Source organism: Amblyomma americanum, chromosome 6, assembly GCF_052857255.1.
Source record: "Amblyomma americanum isolate KBUSLIRL-KWMA chromosome 6, ASM5285725v1, whole genome shotgun sequence".
Lineage (NCBI taxonomy): Eukaryota > Metazoa > Arthropoda > Arachnida > Ixodida > Ixodidae > Amblyomma > Amblyomma americanum.
The window spans coordinates 142,886,016-142,902,144 of record NC_135502.1 but is presented as its reverse complement, the minus strand read 5'-3'; the positions used below and the strand labels follow the sequence as shown (position 1 = coordinate 142,902,144).

The 16,129-nt window shown below is 42.8% G+C and overlaps 1 protein-coding gene and 1 long non-coding RNA gene across 2 annotated transcripts in view; one reads left to right on the top strand and one right to left on the bottom strand.

Moving 5' to 3' along the window:
- The window catches only part of LOC144095552 (uncharacterized), a 31,442-nt gene extending 25,492 nt beyond the window's left edge, over window positions 1-5,950 (bottom strand). Inside the window, exons 1-3 of the mRNA XM_077629245.1 lie at window positions 4,442-5,950; window positions 3,443-3,700; window positions 1,487-1,747 (exon numbers count right to left, since the gene is read on the bottom strand). Coding sequence (XP_077485371.1) covers window positions 1,487-1,747; window positions 3,443-3,700; window positions 4,442-5,750 — 1,828 coding nt within the window. The 5' untranslated portion in view covers window positions 5,751-5,950. The remainder of the gene's footprint in view (window positions 1-1,486; window positions 1,748-3,442; window positions 3,701-4,441) is intronic.
- Window positions 5,951-7,882: 1,932 nt separating this feature from the next.
- Window positions 7,883-13,949, top strand: LOC144095009 (uncharacterized). Its single transcript, XR_013306656.1, has 4 exons — window positions 7,883-8,085; window positions 8,150-8,323; window positions 12,363-12,461; window positions 13,805-13,949. It is a non-coding gene; the product is annotated as an uncharacterized LOC144095009 (long non-coding RNA).
- Window positions 13,950-16,129: the final 2,180 nt, after the last annotated feature.

The following is a 16,129-nucleotide window of genomic DNA, read 5'->3' as shown; positions in this document are numbered from 1 at the left end:
GCCTTCGCCAGGTGGAGAAGCTGGTGGACGTTGAATGTCATCAGCCGCGCTCCATACAGTGCTGGCATCCGTGAAACGAAGTCCTCTAGTAGGCGGCCTGCACCAAGATAGTACCAACATCTCACTGTAAAAATATCTAGTGATACCAAAAATGTAACGTGTAATTTAGGTGCGTTCCATTAGTAATATCAGATAAAGAAAGTAATTACGTGAACCACAAGAGGACAACTGATAAGTACTTTCTAGAATAAGCTGATAACCAGAGAAGGGATGTTGAACACTGTGGGAACATACTACAGGAAATGCAAGCTCATACGGCCGAGTCAGGCTCGAAACAGAAAAACAGTATTTAATAATAAAAACAAACATGAGATAACTTTGGAAAAAAAAAGGATTGAGCCCACTGCTATGCGGCGCTCATGAAACCATGAGCTTCTAAACGTCCTTTTAAGCATAGCATTACTTGGCTCATGCTTGGCGTGAGCAGAATGTGAACGAATGATGGATGGCCATAGAACAATGAACAGAGAGAACACAGAGAGAGAGGGGAACCTCTCATGGTGAACAACAAGCTGTCTAAACGGCATTCTTTAGAGAATATGCAACTGCAGCTGGAAACTACTAATCCTGATTGTCAGAAAAGTAATTGAAATGTAGAGTATCGTGGTCAATAGACTGGACTAAACTGCACGCTGAAAGCAGCGCTAGTCATTGAGGCACCCTAAGATAGACAATCCTGAATGCTCCTAAAAAAAAACTGAGCAGCTGCAGAGTGCTGTCACATCAACTCTTAGAGAAAGACCACCACTAAGCACAGCACACACAAGACTAGAGGCTGTATCTATCAATGGCTAACAAAAATGCACTTTTTTTCAGCAAAGAGACTATTTAATTAAGCATTCAGTACCCCTCAAGTGGGCAACAACATGCAAACACTCAACTTTTAAAGGGACACTGAGTGACAAATGAAGTAGGCCTGTATAGATTAAAGCAGCCTAATAAAAATGCAATGGGAAATCTTATGAACTAGAAAACATCACAAAATTAAATGCAGATATCACCACCATCAGTCGTTGTCAGATGATAACTGCAATGATATGTAGGCAGTTTTCACTCGCATATCCCTAGTTGACATTGCCATGCACTTCATGCAGTGACCGCAGAGTCCTTTCCAGTCAAGTCGTCATGAATTTGAATCGTCTCATTTGCAGGTTCGTCCTTAAGCTATATCAGACTACATTAGTACATCCTGCAGTGGCACCACTTTAGTGAAATATTCAAGAATGACACAATCTATAGAGCAAAGAATAAAAGAATCAGAAGCAGCACAAATACTACAAACCACAATAAACTGTTCATGACAAACACCTGCAGACCATAAGCACAAGGCTCTCCTTGCTTTGAGATGCCACATTTTTTCCCTGAACTACCAATAAGTACTTTTGGTGCCTAGCTTCTAATACTGTATTATACAGCTGGGCCTCACCTGCATGATTTATTTGCTGCAATGTCCGCTCTTCCAGCAGTAGGGTGAATATGGCTTCAACCAGCAATGCAAAGTGGTTCAGGTAGCGCTGAGGTAGTATGCCCAAGCATAAGGGCAGGGCATAAAAAAGCAACCAATGCCGCCATTCGCTGGCTTTCCAGTGGCACTTGTCCTTGAGCGAACGTGGCAGACGGGTGAATGAATGAGGTGGCTTTATTGCCAGCAGCCTTCTGTCCACTTTGGCCATTGTTACGGGGCGCCCTGCACAAATAAAAATGTTGTGCACTTGGCCCTGGTGTGCACGTAACAAGGGCAATGGCTTATCACTGTTTACTGTTCTAGTCTAAAAAGCAGCTTTCTAACCATAGCAGCTGAAGCTGCATGCACAAATTTTGTGGGCCCTTTTAAGCATTAAATCTCAACATAGCAGGAGGACATCTTGTAAAAAAAAGGGCACTGAAATGACGTCAGGCACTTACGTTGCATAGAAAACATTGAGAAGGGTAACAGAACAAAAAATCTCTGCCTTTGTCTTCACATGCTGCAGACAAATTCACACAAACTGGCTGAGAAGATGGCACTGGCTGCTGTGACGCAGAATTAGAACATAAGTGAACCAACGTGAAAGGCGTTGGATTAGGTTACGTTCCAGCATGGCACAACATACCAAGATGTTATGTCGCACAGCTCACAATTCCAAGGTGAAAATTATGACACCACTTTGTTTTGACTCATAATTCAAGCTCTATAAATGAATTTTTTCTGGATCCACTGTCATAAGTTTATGGAGACCCGCCGTGGTGTCTCAGTGGTTAGGGTGCTCGGCTACTGAGCCGGAGTTCCCATGTTCGAATCCAACCACGGCGGCCACGTTTCGTATCGATGGAGGTGAAATGCAAAAACGCGCCCGTGTGTTGTGCGACATCAGTGCACGTTAAAGATCCCCAGGTGGTCGAAATTATTCCCCAGCCCTACACTAGGAGCCCTCTTTCTTCCTTTCTTTCACTCCCATAGTTTCTGCGCCATTTCCTTTCCTCAAAAGCCAATTTTGATGTTTATGGAATGCAATATCAGATAGTGAAATTAATTGCACTGCTGTTTTTGCATGCAGCCTGAAATGTTTAAATTAGAAGGTGCAGCATTAAACTTCAAGTGATATGAACAAGATGCTAAGAAATTGAAATTTTTGCCAAAGTTGCATTCTGCAAGCTGTTGGTGATTGCTTACAACCAATGCAAATAATATGAACCCCTACTGGCGTTCAGTGGCACTGCGTGGCTGTCATGCAAATCATATCCAGGTTCCTTTTTTCGAGCTGCACAAATGCAGCTTACCCAACTTTCTGAGCACTCAAGCATGCCAGACTGTTCTTTATTGTTTGTGAAACTATGAACCTCCTCATGCTCATAAGTCTCTTAGTGCTTTTTCGTAAGTTAGTTATTTTTCATGTCTAATTTTGATAGCAGGACATAGGACCACACCTTGTTTGAGGAGCCAGCTGAATGAGCACTGCAACTTGAACATCAAAGCTAAGCTCCATCGTGTCAGCAGCTGAACTAGACGGCAACAGTTAATTAACCCTTTCTGGTCAGGTATAGCTTCCCCACTGACTCCTGCAATGGTCAGCATTCTTTTGGTCTTCCCAGCTCCTCGCAATGAAAGGGAGTGCCACATCATGGCTTGGTTATAAACATTTATTTAAAGCCCTGTGCCGAGCCATGCCGGACTATACCAACCACACGCACACTTTTCCACTGTCGGGTGATGCCCGAGGTATGACCGGAATGGGTTAAGGAGTACCAGCCAGTAACAACCTTTGTTATCTCTTTTTTCCTATGCTTAATTTAGGTCAATGTACCCTTCAGCAATGTAGTACAGAGTATTAGAAAAAATTTTAAGGTTACTTAGTGCTATAATGAGTAGAAGTGTAGCCTTTTTACTTTCTCCGCTACTTACCAATGTAGAACGGTTGCTGAGAGTTTGCTGAATCAAACCACTGGTCAGTAAGGCATTTCGTGACCCCAATGAGCACACAATGCATATACTCCACTGTGTGGCCAAACACAATGTTAAAGTGTTTCAGGTGATTCAGTGGTGACTGCCCTTTAAGCCCATTCACAGCATCTTTGATCTTCTCCGCAAACTCCATGTCTTTCGACATCTCCCCTGGGGTCCGCTCCTCACCGACTGTAACACTCATGTACCTTTGGGCCCCTGTTGAAAGGAGAGAAATAGTGTGCATGCTCGATTATTTGCCTGCAGAAAGCAGAATCTACAGGAATTAAGCAATGCCTGCATATGTTTTATGCACTAAACTATTATGAGCAAAAGTAATCGATCCAACTGTCCATGGTGCGAACCATATTCCACGCTGCATGCTGGCGCTGCCTGACGAAACGCTCATATTGTTGAAAACGTCGCAGTGTGCCAATCTTGACACTAGGAGCACTTCGTCAGGTAGCATCCACATGTATACAGTGCAGTTTGGTTTGGAGTGCAGACTGAAAGCCCTTACTTTTGCTTATGACAGTACTCTTGCTGGGTATAAGTCTCTCACGTGACATTCGCATGATGTATCTAGATGGGGAATTTTAGGCCCGCCTTCAATACTTTGCACCTCATATCTGCTGTCACGGAGAAGTGTGGCACATGATCTATATCACATGTTTCTAATGGCAAATTTTTCAGCAGCCAGAGCTTTCATAAAGTGCACTGACAACTTTGATACAAACTGACCGCTGCAAATGCAACGTTTTTCCTTAGCAGTATTTGAACACCGCTTCAACTTATCCATTTTTTGGTCATAGCCAGCTCAGACAGAACACTCTAAATGCATTTCAGGGCATGTTACAAGCTGTTCAAAATTAAGATATGAAATTATTAAGCATATCCACTAAGTTAACATACATGCACAAGTGTTCAGCCAGATGCAATGACAAATTTGATCAACCATACCTTCGTGAAACTCGGCACAATTGTAGCACCAAGGGCAGCCGAAGAGACCATTAAACTGGACCATGTTGATCACAGATGCTCGGGCTGGCGCATCCACGCAGCAGCACAGTACATGAAGTCCTGATGACAGCAATGTATGACCTGCCTTCCAAGTGATCTTGCCAAACTGATTGATCTCTTCAACAAATTTGGTTAAGAAGGTTCTCATGTACGGGTGCTGGCCGAACCACAGCCCACCTATCAAGCAGTTCTTTAGCCTGTCGCAAGGTGGCAGCTCGTTAATCAAAAACTGGATTGGCCACACAGATGATGACGATGACTTGAATACGGGGCTTCCATCTGTGTTGATAGTGATGGTAAGATCCATCCAGCCAATTTTGCCGCTCTTCCTCAACTCCTCGGCCATAGATCCACTTGTGATGTCCTGCAACAGTGCGGCTCCTCCTTGCTGAATGACTGCCTTTAAGTTCACAAGTCTTTCAAACAATGCAGCCTTTGATTTTGCAAGCAAACATTTCATCTGTTCTTTCAAATCTAAAATGATGAAAAAATGTCCCCTAGCTTTTAGAACACAAAGTTCCGTGCTAACCTCGCAGTCCGGGCACCTCATTGATGACATTCCGGGCACTGACACAAGCACACTGCCACAGGTGTCACAATAAAAAAACCGCTTCACCAGCCTTTCCTTGCGCGACGACCAAAGCTTTCGGAACACAAACTTTGACCGAGGAAGTACATCACCTTTAAAGCCAAACAGACCATCTATGAGGCGCAGCAGATCATTCAGGGCCTCCCAAGTGAGTCCATGAGTGACGACAAACGCCATTATCATTATTATCGCGGCTGCCTTTGTCGTTGTGGAGCCCGGAATTACTGCTGCCTCAAGCTCGACAAAGTCCGATGCCAGAAACTCGCGTTCGCCGTCGTCGTTTTCGGTTTCTCCCGACGTAGAACTGCTGTCTTCGGGTGTTTCGCCAAGCCGGTCAAAGTCGTCTGTTTGGAACAAATCTTCGTCATCGTCATACGAGGTGCCGCCTGCCTGCTCATCGTGGGCACTCAAAGTAGGCGAGGCTGGCTGCGCCGCTTGTTCTGCTGCTGGTTGCTCGCCACTTGGAAGGTTCAGCAAATCGCCCACAACGCCTCCGCCGTTGACATCTCCGTCGTTGGCAGCTGACGTCGATGAGGCACAATGCTGAGCGCGAAGCCGCACTTCTTGCTGCCTCCTGTAAAGTGTGGTCTTCGGGACAACAAACGGTTCGTCTTTGTAGAAATAACGCTTCCGTCGTTTCTTGGTCACGTCCCCATCCATAGTAGTCTAAGAAAAACTAAATGAAACAGGCAGGCAAAAAATACCAAACTAGAATGGGAGAAATTGAACAAAATAGCAGCAGAAGGTGACAACAAAGTGACCACTGCTCTATCGGTCTTGACCGGTCTTGACTCTTGAAGTCTTGATTGTCTTGACTTTCGCCCTCCGGATACAACCGCGAAATGCGCTGTGCAAAACACTGTAGCAATTTGAAGTCCACTGGGTACCTGCAGTCGGCTTTGTTCTACGCAAAAAAGAACTGTAAAGTTTATAAGTATTCATTAAAATATGCTCCGCGTGCGCGCTAGAAAAAATTGCCTTTTCAAAGCATGGCCATAACAAGCCAAAAGTATCCAAAGCTTCTAGCCATCGTAGCTGTGTTAGGTATTAGGTGCAATTTTTTGGGGTCCCTAGCTGCGCTGCTTTGTTAGCCTACGAAAATATTTCTTTATTATGGAGCCGTTGCTCGCATACGTGCTGTATAAAGACGGTGAAAAGGCCGTCGTGCCAGTCAGCCTAATTAAAGATTATTGCCCAAAATCTACAAAGGACTTGGCGAAAAACAAGTTGGTCTACTGGCGGGACAAAGACGCTCCGGATGGCGGTGATGAAGATTATTATCCTGGCGATATAGAAGAACTGGCTGGTAAGTGACAACAGTATTTTTGTCCACACTAAGAAATCCGGAAATCAGTCGCGTTGCTACGCTTGTAGGAGGTGTGCAAATTTATAAACTATCGCAGCGCGCGTGACGCTAGTGCATGCGGTACAGCTGCCTTTGAGGGTACCCCTCGCGAGTGCAGGCGGGCGTGACAAGAACTGGAGAGACCAGGAAATGCTAGGCTGTTTGCCCTCGCAGTTTCGTCGGGCAGGGCTTTTTCTGGAGAAAACCCGCAACAGACTGCCGCTAGCATTCATGATGACAGCGGTTTTGTGACTTCATCACAAGTCGCTATCGGGGTACAGCTTTGCTTGCAGGTCTTGCGCGGCTTCAACTTTCCAACTTGGTTAAGTTGGCGATGTAGGTATCTCATGTAGGATTGTGATATGGTGATTCATGAGTATAAGAACATGACAGTGATTTTGCTCGATAAAATGCATGACACTCGGCACCTTGAAGAGCCGAGTGGCGCCTCTCGCCATTGAGGGATTTGACAATGTCGCTCTGTATAAGGTTGCGATTTCGAACTTTACATTACAAAAGTTTTTCTCTTCGTCGCACCTGTCTAAAAAGATAGGGTTGCTATGTTTACACACAAGTACCCTAAAGGAGACGAGTGTCAGGAAGAGAACTCTCTCATTCATGAAAGGTGCAGTTTCAACATGTTTATATTTAATCTAAATAAAGTGAATGCTCCTGAAATGAATTATAATTACCCATGCTGTGCTGCAATTCTTGCAATGTTTAAAATAAAGTAATTGGGAAGTGCATGCAGTCTTGATGTGGGTATTTCTTTTCTATAGGCAGGTCACATAAGCACAGAAGTAAAAAAAAAGCACAGTACAGCAGATGAAAAGAAATTTTGGCACAGTGTTAAGTGCTCTGGGATTAATGTGGCATCCTTTAGGACAGCAACTTGAGTTCAGACATCTTGAGAGTTAATTCAGTATAATGCAGATGATCATGCACACTACCAACGCAATGAGCGGCCATATTTTTCTGCTCTACAGGGATTTCTCTCCTATGTGAGCTTAATCTCGAACTGAGCTCAAAGAAAAATAAAGCCCTGTGATGTGTGAAATGCGCAGTCGCAATAGTTAATTTGTAAAAAGGTTTGAAGACCTTAAGCTGCTCTGTTCCCTTGTCAGGTCATTCATGCATTCAAGGGCCAGTTTTGCCTGGCCGGTTTTCACACCTCCCCTGCTATGCACCCCAGTTATGCAGTCTTGCTGAGTGTATTGGTATGCGATACAGTGTATATTGAAGTATGAAATTGGATAAAAATAAGCAGAAAACTTACTGGCTTGAAGAAATGTTATTTTCATGGCCTTCTTGGATTTTTTTAATTGGAAACAGGCTTGTTTCTTATGTTGCACACAAGCGGTATGTACAGTGTCTCTGCTTATGGGTGCAAAAAAAAAGATTACAACGGCCATCTGTAATGGCAGAAATTGAGAAGTATTCATTATGTGAACACTCAGTTTAACATGTTGCACAAATCGCATTTTTTGTCTCCAGATTTTGCGGTTTTGTTTTCATCATTATTGGGTTTTCACTTGTGACGGGGTGTTGAAGCTATCTGTTTGGCATGAATAAAAGTGCTTTCATCGTGCAGGAGAGCTGCAAGAACACCTGAGGAAAAGAAAAACCTTCCAGTGCAGTGAACAGCAACAGGTATGTGAAGTGTAGTGAGATTCAATACTGGCATATACAAGGGCATTTTTAATTTGTCTTGTAGGTGTGCAACTCAGACATACCGGCCACGAGGGAGCCTGAGCTAGGCTCAGAATCTCTTGGGGCACGAGACGTGCCAGGTGAAGGGCTGGCAGAGCTGGCTGCAGCTGCACCAACTGCAGTAGAGGCTGCTGCCTCCAGCAGTCCGAGCCCAGCACAGCAGGGGCTACCAGTGCAAGTGAGTGGCACACATGATATATACAGTTAACGACCATTATTACCTTGTAGTGCCAAAAGAGAGGTAATGGTATTTGGTGCACTGAATGTTGTTCAGTTAGTAGGACAAGTCTTCCAGTGTGATGGGTAGAAGATCAGCCCATTTGCCCTGAGTAATATTTTCGTTGTTTTATCATAACTGAGTGTTCATTATAACTATATGGCTGTTATAAGTAAGCCTGATTGTGTTGGGAAACAAGTTCGTATTTAAATCAATATTTTTAACGAAAGAAAACTACTGGCCCTAACTATAGTTCGTGGAAACATACATTGGCAGTGTGTTTTTAGAATATATTGAAGTCAACAGTTTGACGGAAACCCATCTGGTCGGGATGATGCATGACAAAAAATAAATGATGCCGACCAAAAGAGCGAAGACAACTACATTTCGCCTTCCACGCGGCAGCCTTGTTCACAGTGAGGGCAAAAGGTAGAGTCGACGTCTTAAAGGGGTCATGACATGGTCTACCAACAAATCGTGGTTTTACATTGCAGGTACTAGCCACAACATTGTTATGCATGCCTAAAAAATATGCGGAGCTGGACTTGCGCTTTTCAAGTGGCAATTTCAATTAAAGCTATCAGCTCTAAGCCCCTCCCCCTGACAGCAACAGCCATATTGAAGCAGCCTGAGCTATGTCATAAACCGACAGTGCCGTTGTCTGCTGCAAGACTGCCGCGTGCACGGTTGGTGCGGAGCAATGTGTTCGTTCTTCGTTCAGCCCTCATTGTGAACAAAGCTCCTGTGTGGTAGCTGAAATATCTAGTTCGTCATTCTTTTGGTTGGTGTTGATTATTTTTTGTTGCGTTTTTAGAAAGCAAGATGGCATGTAGCGTATCACTTTCCAAATTTAATTTGCCATTTGGCAGGACATTCTTTGTGCCCTGTCAAATATGTCCTGTCTTTCACTGCAGTGGTGAAAAATCCTCTTATTAGTTATTATTTCTGGGCTGCACTTCCCATGCAAGGTGTGTTAATGCCTTGTGTGGGATAATTGATTTTGCTGTTGATCTGTTACTTCTCGAATATAATTAAAATTTTCCAGTCTTTCTTATCGTTCGTGTCATCCTTGTGTCGTTGTTGTTGTTGTTGTATGGGGTTTTATGGCGCATAAGCAACTATGGCTATCATGCGCCAAACACAAGGTTAGATGATGCTATGTCAAGTGTACAGAGGTTACATTATAATAGATTTAAAACACTGGCTTTCTTTAGAAACTTACAAACAAGTGAAAATTCGACGAGTGTTTGCTCGCCTAAAAGCAATGCGGGATGAAATGGAATGTGTTCATTGTAAAATACCGTAAAAACTTTTTGTCTAAGTTCTTCGAGATGCGAACAAGAAATTAAAATGTGATTTACTCTGAGCTCTTCACCACACATTTCACACACAGGTTTGTCTTTTTTTGTTAATAAGAAGTTATGGGTGATGTGTGTGTGACCTATGCGTAAACGACATAAAATTACTTCGATAAAACGCTCTTTATGGTGGCATGATTTTCATTCTTTTATAATGGGTTTTATGGTATGCAGCTTGTTGTGTCCTTCATTTTCCCAGGAAGGTTGCCACTTGTCTCTTAGTCTGCTATGCACTAACTTCATGTAATCCCTAGGAGGCAAATTCACATGTTTTATTTCCATGGTTCTGGTTTGTGCAGCACACATGTCGGCTCTCTCATTGTCCTGAATGCCAACGTGACTGGGAACCCAGCACAATTTTATAACATGTTTTTGTGTTGTGACCTTTACTATATTATGTATGATGCTTCCAATCAGTGGCTCCGTGGCATTTTTAGAGTTTAATGCTGTAAGGACGCTCAGTGAATCTGTATAGATGATGCTGTTTTTGATGTTTTCATTTGTTATTTTCTGCACCGCAACACTAATAGCATAACACTCCGCGGTGAAAACTGTAGCACATGAGGGAAGTCGTACTGCATTTTCATTTTTTCCTTGTATTACTGCGCTTCCTACATGAGCAGGAGTTTTTGACCCGTCAGTATAAAATGGAGTGTAATTTCTGTATTTTTCTTGTAGTGCTAGATATTCTTGTATTATCTGGTCGTGTGGTGTACAAGTTTTCCTGAGGCGTGTTAGTGTGACGTCACACACTGTGGGAAGAGTGTACCACGGTGGTAGCGCTTCGCATCTTGGGGCAATATTTTTAATTTCATTTAGTATGTTTAGTGCTTGGCATTTTTCTTCGAAGCGCAAGAGCAACGGCTTAATTGCGTGAGGCTTGTTGTTGAAGAGTATTCTGGATGGGCATTTCGTGACGATTGAGTAACAGAGATGTTTGGGGTGAGAAAGGATTTTGAGGATGTATGTACAAGTTAGTGCAGTTCTTCGATCTTCTAAGGAAGGTTCATTCGTTTCCACATACAGACTTGCTATTGGTGAAGTTCTGTAAGCACGAGAAGACAACCTTAAACCAAGATTGTGGATAGGATCTAGTCGTTTTATGTAGGACGGTCTTGCTGAGCCATATACTATGCACCCATAGTCTAACTTAGAGCGAACCAGAGAACGATATATATGTAATAGGCATGCCCTATCAGATCCCCAGCGTTTTCTTGACAGTAGTTTTAGCACATTGAGGGCTTGGGAAGCTTTTTTCTTTAAGGTGTTTATATGTGGCAAGAAAGTGAGCTTTTTATCGAAAGTTATCCCTAGAAATTTATGCTCTTGTTTGACAGGTAATTGGGTTTGGTTTAGATATATTGTGGGGTTGGCCTGTAGGCCTCGTCTCAAAGAGAACAGAACCGCTACTGTTTTCTGAGGGGAAAATCTAAATCCATGAGGAGCTGTGTATTTAATAGCCACATATGCAGTCATGCAAGGATTTTTTTTTCTGTTTTGGCTGGTCACGGGCTTGAATAGAGTAATCTATCTTAGTAACTAGTTTTCCCGAGAAGATGCACGTATACCCTTTTAATTACTCCACACAGAATGATGAGATGGATAGCTGGCATCTCCTCAAAAATACATTTGTTACAGCAGTGGTTATTACTAATAATTCAAAAGTTATTCTAATAGCAATGCTCGAGTTCTGTATGGGGATATTTTTGTAGATTGTTGGCTGGCATTCGATGTTCGTTTGGCTGGGAAGTACTTAAAGCTGTAACTGAGCACTTCACTTTTTTGGAAGTTATTTCAACAATCTGCGCTCCACTGTGTCATGCCAGCCATTTTGTTTGTTTACATTTTTCAGATTTGCGGTTGACTCTGTCCTTGGCTGGACTTTGATGGCTAAACTTAAGTGCTGCAGAATTGCCAGAAATAATATTTGAAGCCTTAATATTGCCCAGAAATGTTCTTAACAGCTTTTGAAACAGTACGCAACAATTTCAAGCACGTTTTATGGGCGCTGATGTCTTTTAATTAGACTTTTTTTTCACCAATTGTCATTACCATAATTTGCAAATGACATTATTTTTTACCATGTAGGACCAAAAGAGACCGAATGACATTAATTTAGTGACATTAAAGACAAGAACCCTACATCTGTGCACCACCACCACACAGATCCCATCGCATCGATCACCCTCTTCGAAGTTCTGCACCTGTGTGCCGGTGCCAACGTCTTTACCAACTCATTATTTTATTGAGTAGCAACTGACTGTAGACGGCCTTCCCTATCATATCGCTGCCATAACTTGCCCATCATTGTTTATGACTGCTGTCACTGGTGCACCATTATCCCACCCTTTATGTAACACCCCATTTGGGATCTTTAATGAAAATAAACTGAAGGAAAATTTGTTAGTGTGGCAGGGGTATTAGACTACTACCTTTTCATTCTTTACTCAATATGAAACCCTCATGCCTGCTTATTGCAAAGGTGCTGTCACATAACTTGCTTGCATAGCAAATAACCTAACACCGTGACGAACTTTAATTAAAATTTAAATAAATGGTAATAGTGCACTTTACTTGCAGAGTTCTTGATTAATACCTGTGTACAATAATTGGGAACTGAAATGACAATTTTATTTTTGCAGGCGCAGATTTATGTGCCCACTTCATCGGTAATCGCCCAGGAGTGGCAAGGGGCCCCAAGAGGAGGCGACACACAGAATGGTGGTAGAGAAAACGAGGAGGTACAGAATGGAGATTTTCATTTTTACTCGCAGCTTTAATGAATGGAATAAGGTTCAGGCCATCAGGTGAATTAACAAAGCCTGACAGTCAGGATGAGCTTGGAAAGAACATTCAGGTCTGATAATCGTCACCCATTAATTTTATATGTTGTTGTTAGTGGTGTGGATGTACGAAAAGTTACTACAGTATGCATTAATTATGCCTATGTTATCATAAAATGAATTTTCAAGCCCAGCTCCACTGAACGAAAATTTTGTTGAAGTGAAAACAAGCCTGAAAAATGGTTGTTTGTGGCAAGAACTTTGTTGCATTGTCTTCTATGGCTAGCTAACAGGGAATTACAAATATTTCGCTTGATTTCGTTTAGGGGGTTAACTGGAGATGGCTCACAAGAGAGATGTGCTTGTATAGAACTTTTATGAGCGTATCACCCGTAAAAGAAGCTCGAAAGCAGTCATAGAGACAGGCACTTTGTACCTGTTCTGATGAGGAACTGTAAACAAGATTAAAAAATGGAAATTCTTAGGGCTGCACTGATGGCCTGCATTTCCTCAGGCTTCGGAACTGTTGTGGTCTACAAGTCATAACTTCCTCTTATTCCTTATCGTAGCCCAGCTGCTGCATGCACTATGGTTAGCATTAGCACTGTATGAAGATTAAAACAGTTTTTGTTGATTATCAGTAACCAATATTTTACTTGATGATGCGCTTTTTCTTAGTGTGTCTGACATACCTTACTTCAAAATTTTTTTAGGTGCACTTGGCCTGTGGGGTGACCCTCCCTAGAGGGAAATGGGCTTACCTGCAGACACAGCCCAAGGACTCTCTCTTTGTGCGGGAAATGGCAAAGGCTCTATGGGGTATGAAAGAGCTCTACAATAGGAGCATAACCGGTAGGCCCTGCCACCGTTTCCTGCACAAAGAGGGAGTTCCTGAGCTACCAGAGAGGCGGGCTCTTACGCCCGAAAAACTCAAAGCTCTCCGAGGTAATGTTATTCATTGTAAAGTATTTCGCTGCATGTTACTCTTTTCTCATTCACATATTTGGAGACTATAATGCATTAACACTTGGTCCTTGGAGTTGCATATAATACGAAGTTTATTTGAGGATTCCATAATTGTAGGTACAAACCTGTAACTAACCAGAGGGAAATAACTTTCTCTGCTATGATGACGACACTTGTCACCCTTTCAAAGCATATGGTGCAAGAAACAGTCTGAATCAATATAGTAGAAAGTAATTATAAGGGTCCATTTTTTTCATCTTTCAGTACCATAAAAAGCGCATAGATTGCATCAGTTTCCAAAACTTTGTGTACTCAGTTATTTTTACTGTTTTCAGCGGCCTTCGAGATGCACATGGAAAAGCATCCCAGCATCAAAACGAGGGAGGAGCGCTTGCGCAGCATAAATAGATCCCTTGGCGACATGCTGAAAGTGCTGAAAAATTGAGTGGCTACATATATGAATTAAAGATATTTAAAGTACTTTGCTTAGCTGTACATTTTAGCAGCACTTACAGTGGCAGTGAGTGCTGTTCATGCATGTCAACACATACATGTAGAGTCATATATGGAGAAAAGTTTGCATGATGTGGGTTTGCAGAAAAATATTTCTTTAGGCGAAGCAAGACAATCAAAATCATTGGATCATGAGGGCACATGCGTGCTCCATTTGCAAAAATACCAGCTGACTGCATATTGAGACAATGCAGAAATAATTTTTTTTTCTCGAATCTGCATCCGAGAAAATTTTGTCTATATACTGTACATATTTCCGTCTCACTGTGAATTTTTACTTCTGCAAATAATAATCAATACGAATATAGAACTGTATAGTTGCCTCATATTGCTAAAAGCTGCATGCATGCTGTTGCATTCCCACAGTGTGCATTTGTAATTCGGGCTGAATCGCCCTCCACATGGTAGTGCGGAGTCCGCACAAATATGTGGAGTCCACAGCTTATGGACTGCTGTGGAGTCCGTTCAGTTCAACTGTACGGAGTCCATAACAGGCGGAGATCCATAAGAATCCGTCAAGTACGGATGAACGCGGATACCCGTACACTGTGGAGTCCGTAGTTCCATAATTCCGTACGTATGGATCCGCTTTCTCCATTGTATGGAAATTTTCGGTAGGGGTGTGACTAAACACTACGATGATAAACACAAAGCGCCAATGCCAATGAGGGAGCAGTGTAACGCATATAGTCTAGTTTTGATTACGTTCTGCTTGCTAGGATTTAAAACAATATAATAATAAATGCTAGGCCAAATAGATAGAGTGCTTTTTAAGGGTATGAAGTATGCAGAATAAAAACAAAAAAAGACTTTTTTGGGGATAGCCAATCTGTGATTCGCTGATGACTGGCATGCTGAGTCTCTCAGGAGATGAACTGCAAATCATGATCAATCAGTTAGACAGACAGAGTAGTACGGGAGCTCTTAAAATTAACGTCCAGAAAACCAAAGTAATGTTCAGCAGTATATCAAGGGAACAGCAGTTCACAATTGGCAGCGAGGTGCTGGAAGTGGTAAAGATACGTCTACTTAGGACAGGTAGTGACAGCTGATCCGGATCAAGAGAGGGAAATGACTAGACGGATAAGAATGGGGTGGAGCGCATATGGCGCTTTCTCTATGATCATGAATAATAGGTTACCAATAACCCTGAGGAGAAATGTGTACAACAGCTCTATCCTACCGGTGCTCACCAACGGGGCAGAAACGTGGAGGCTAACGAAGAGGGCTCAGCTTAAGTTAAGGACAACACAGCAAGCCGTGGAAAGAAAAATGATAGGTGTACCTTTAAGAGACCGGAAGCGGGCAGAGTGGGCGAGGGAACGAACGCGTGTTAATGATATCCTAGTCGAAATCAAGAGGAAGAAATGGGCTTGTGCAGGGCATGTGATGCGAAGGCAAGATAACCGCTGGCCCTTAGGGGTAACAGAGTGGATTCCAAGAGAAGGCTAGCGTAGCAGGGGGAGGCAGAAGGTTGGGTGGGCGGATGAGATTAGGAAGTTTGCAATCATAGGGTGGGCGCAGTTGCCAAAGAACATGGTTAATTGGAGAGACATGGGAGATGTCTTTGCCCTGCAGCGGGTGTAGTCAGGATGATGATGATGACGATGGTGATGATCAGCCAATTGCAAATGTCAACTCCAGGCGGTGCCTCACCATGTGATCTTCCGCGATGGGGTTGACGCTGACTTTAAGATCGGGACATTTACTGGATGTCATCTAGTTCTCGGTCAAAAATTTAAAGCCAGAATTAGGCGAAATCAGCTAATTTGTGCATTGTGAAAGGGCACCAAAATGGGCAAAGAAACAAAGGATATCGCTGTATGTGAGCCGGCTCTATCCTGCCATCACACAAGCATGATGAGGTCGATTCGAAATCCACAGATTATGGATTTGCTCGTTATATTTCTAGTTTCTCACGTAAACGAAACAGCTATCGATGGTGATCATAGAGAAAAATAGTTTCAAAGAGGCAATTTATTTAGCTGTACCCTCTTCACACGTTCCAATGGAAATTTCCGAACTTATAAAGTTTTGTTGATATATCACGCCAAGATAGTACAGAAGGCATTCCCATCCTTCCATAGCAGTAAATAATGAATTTTTGTCGGGTACTGATATGAGTGACAACACTGCTTTCAGCCTCT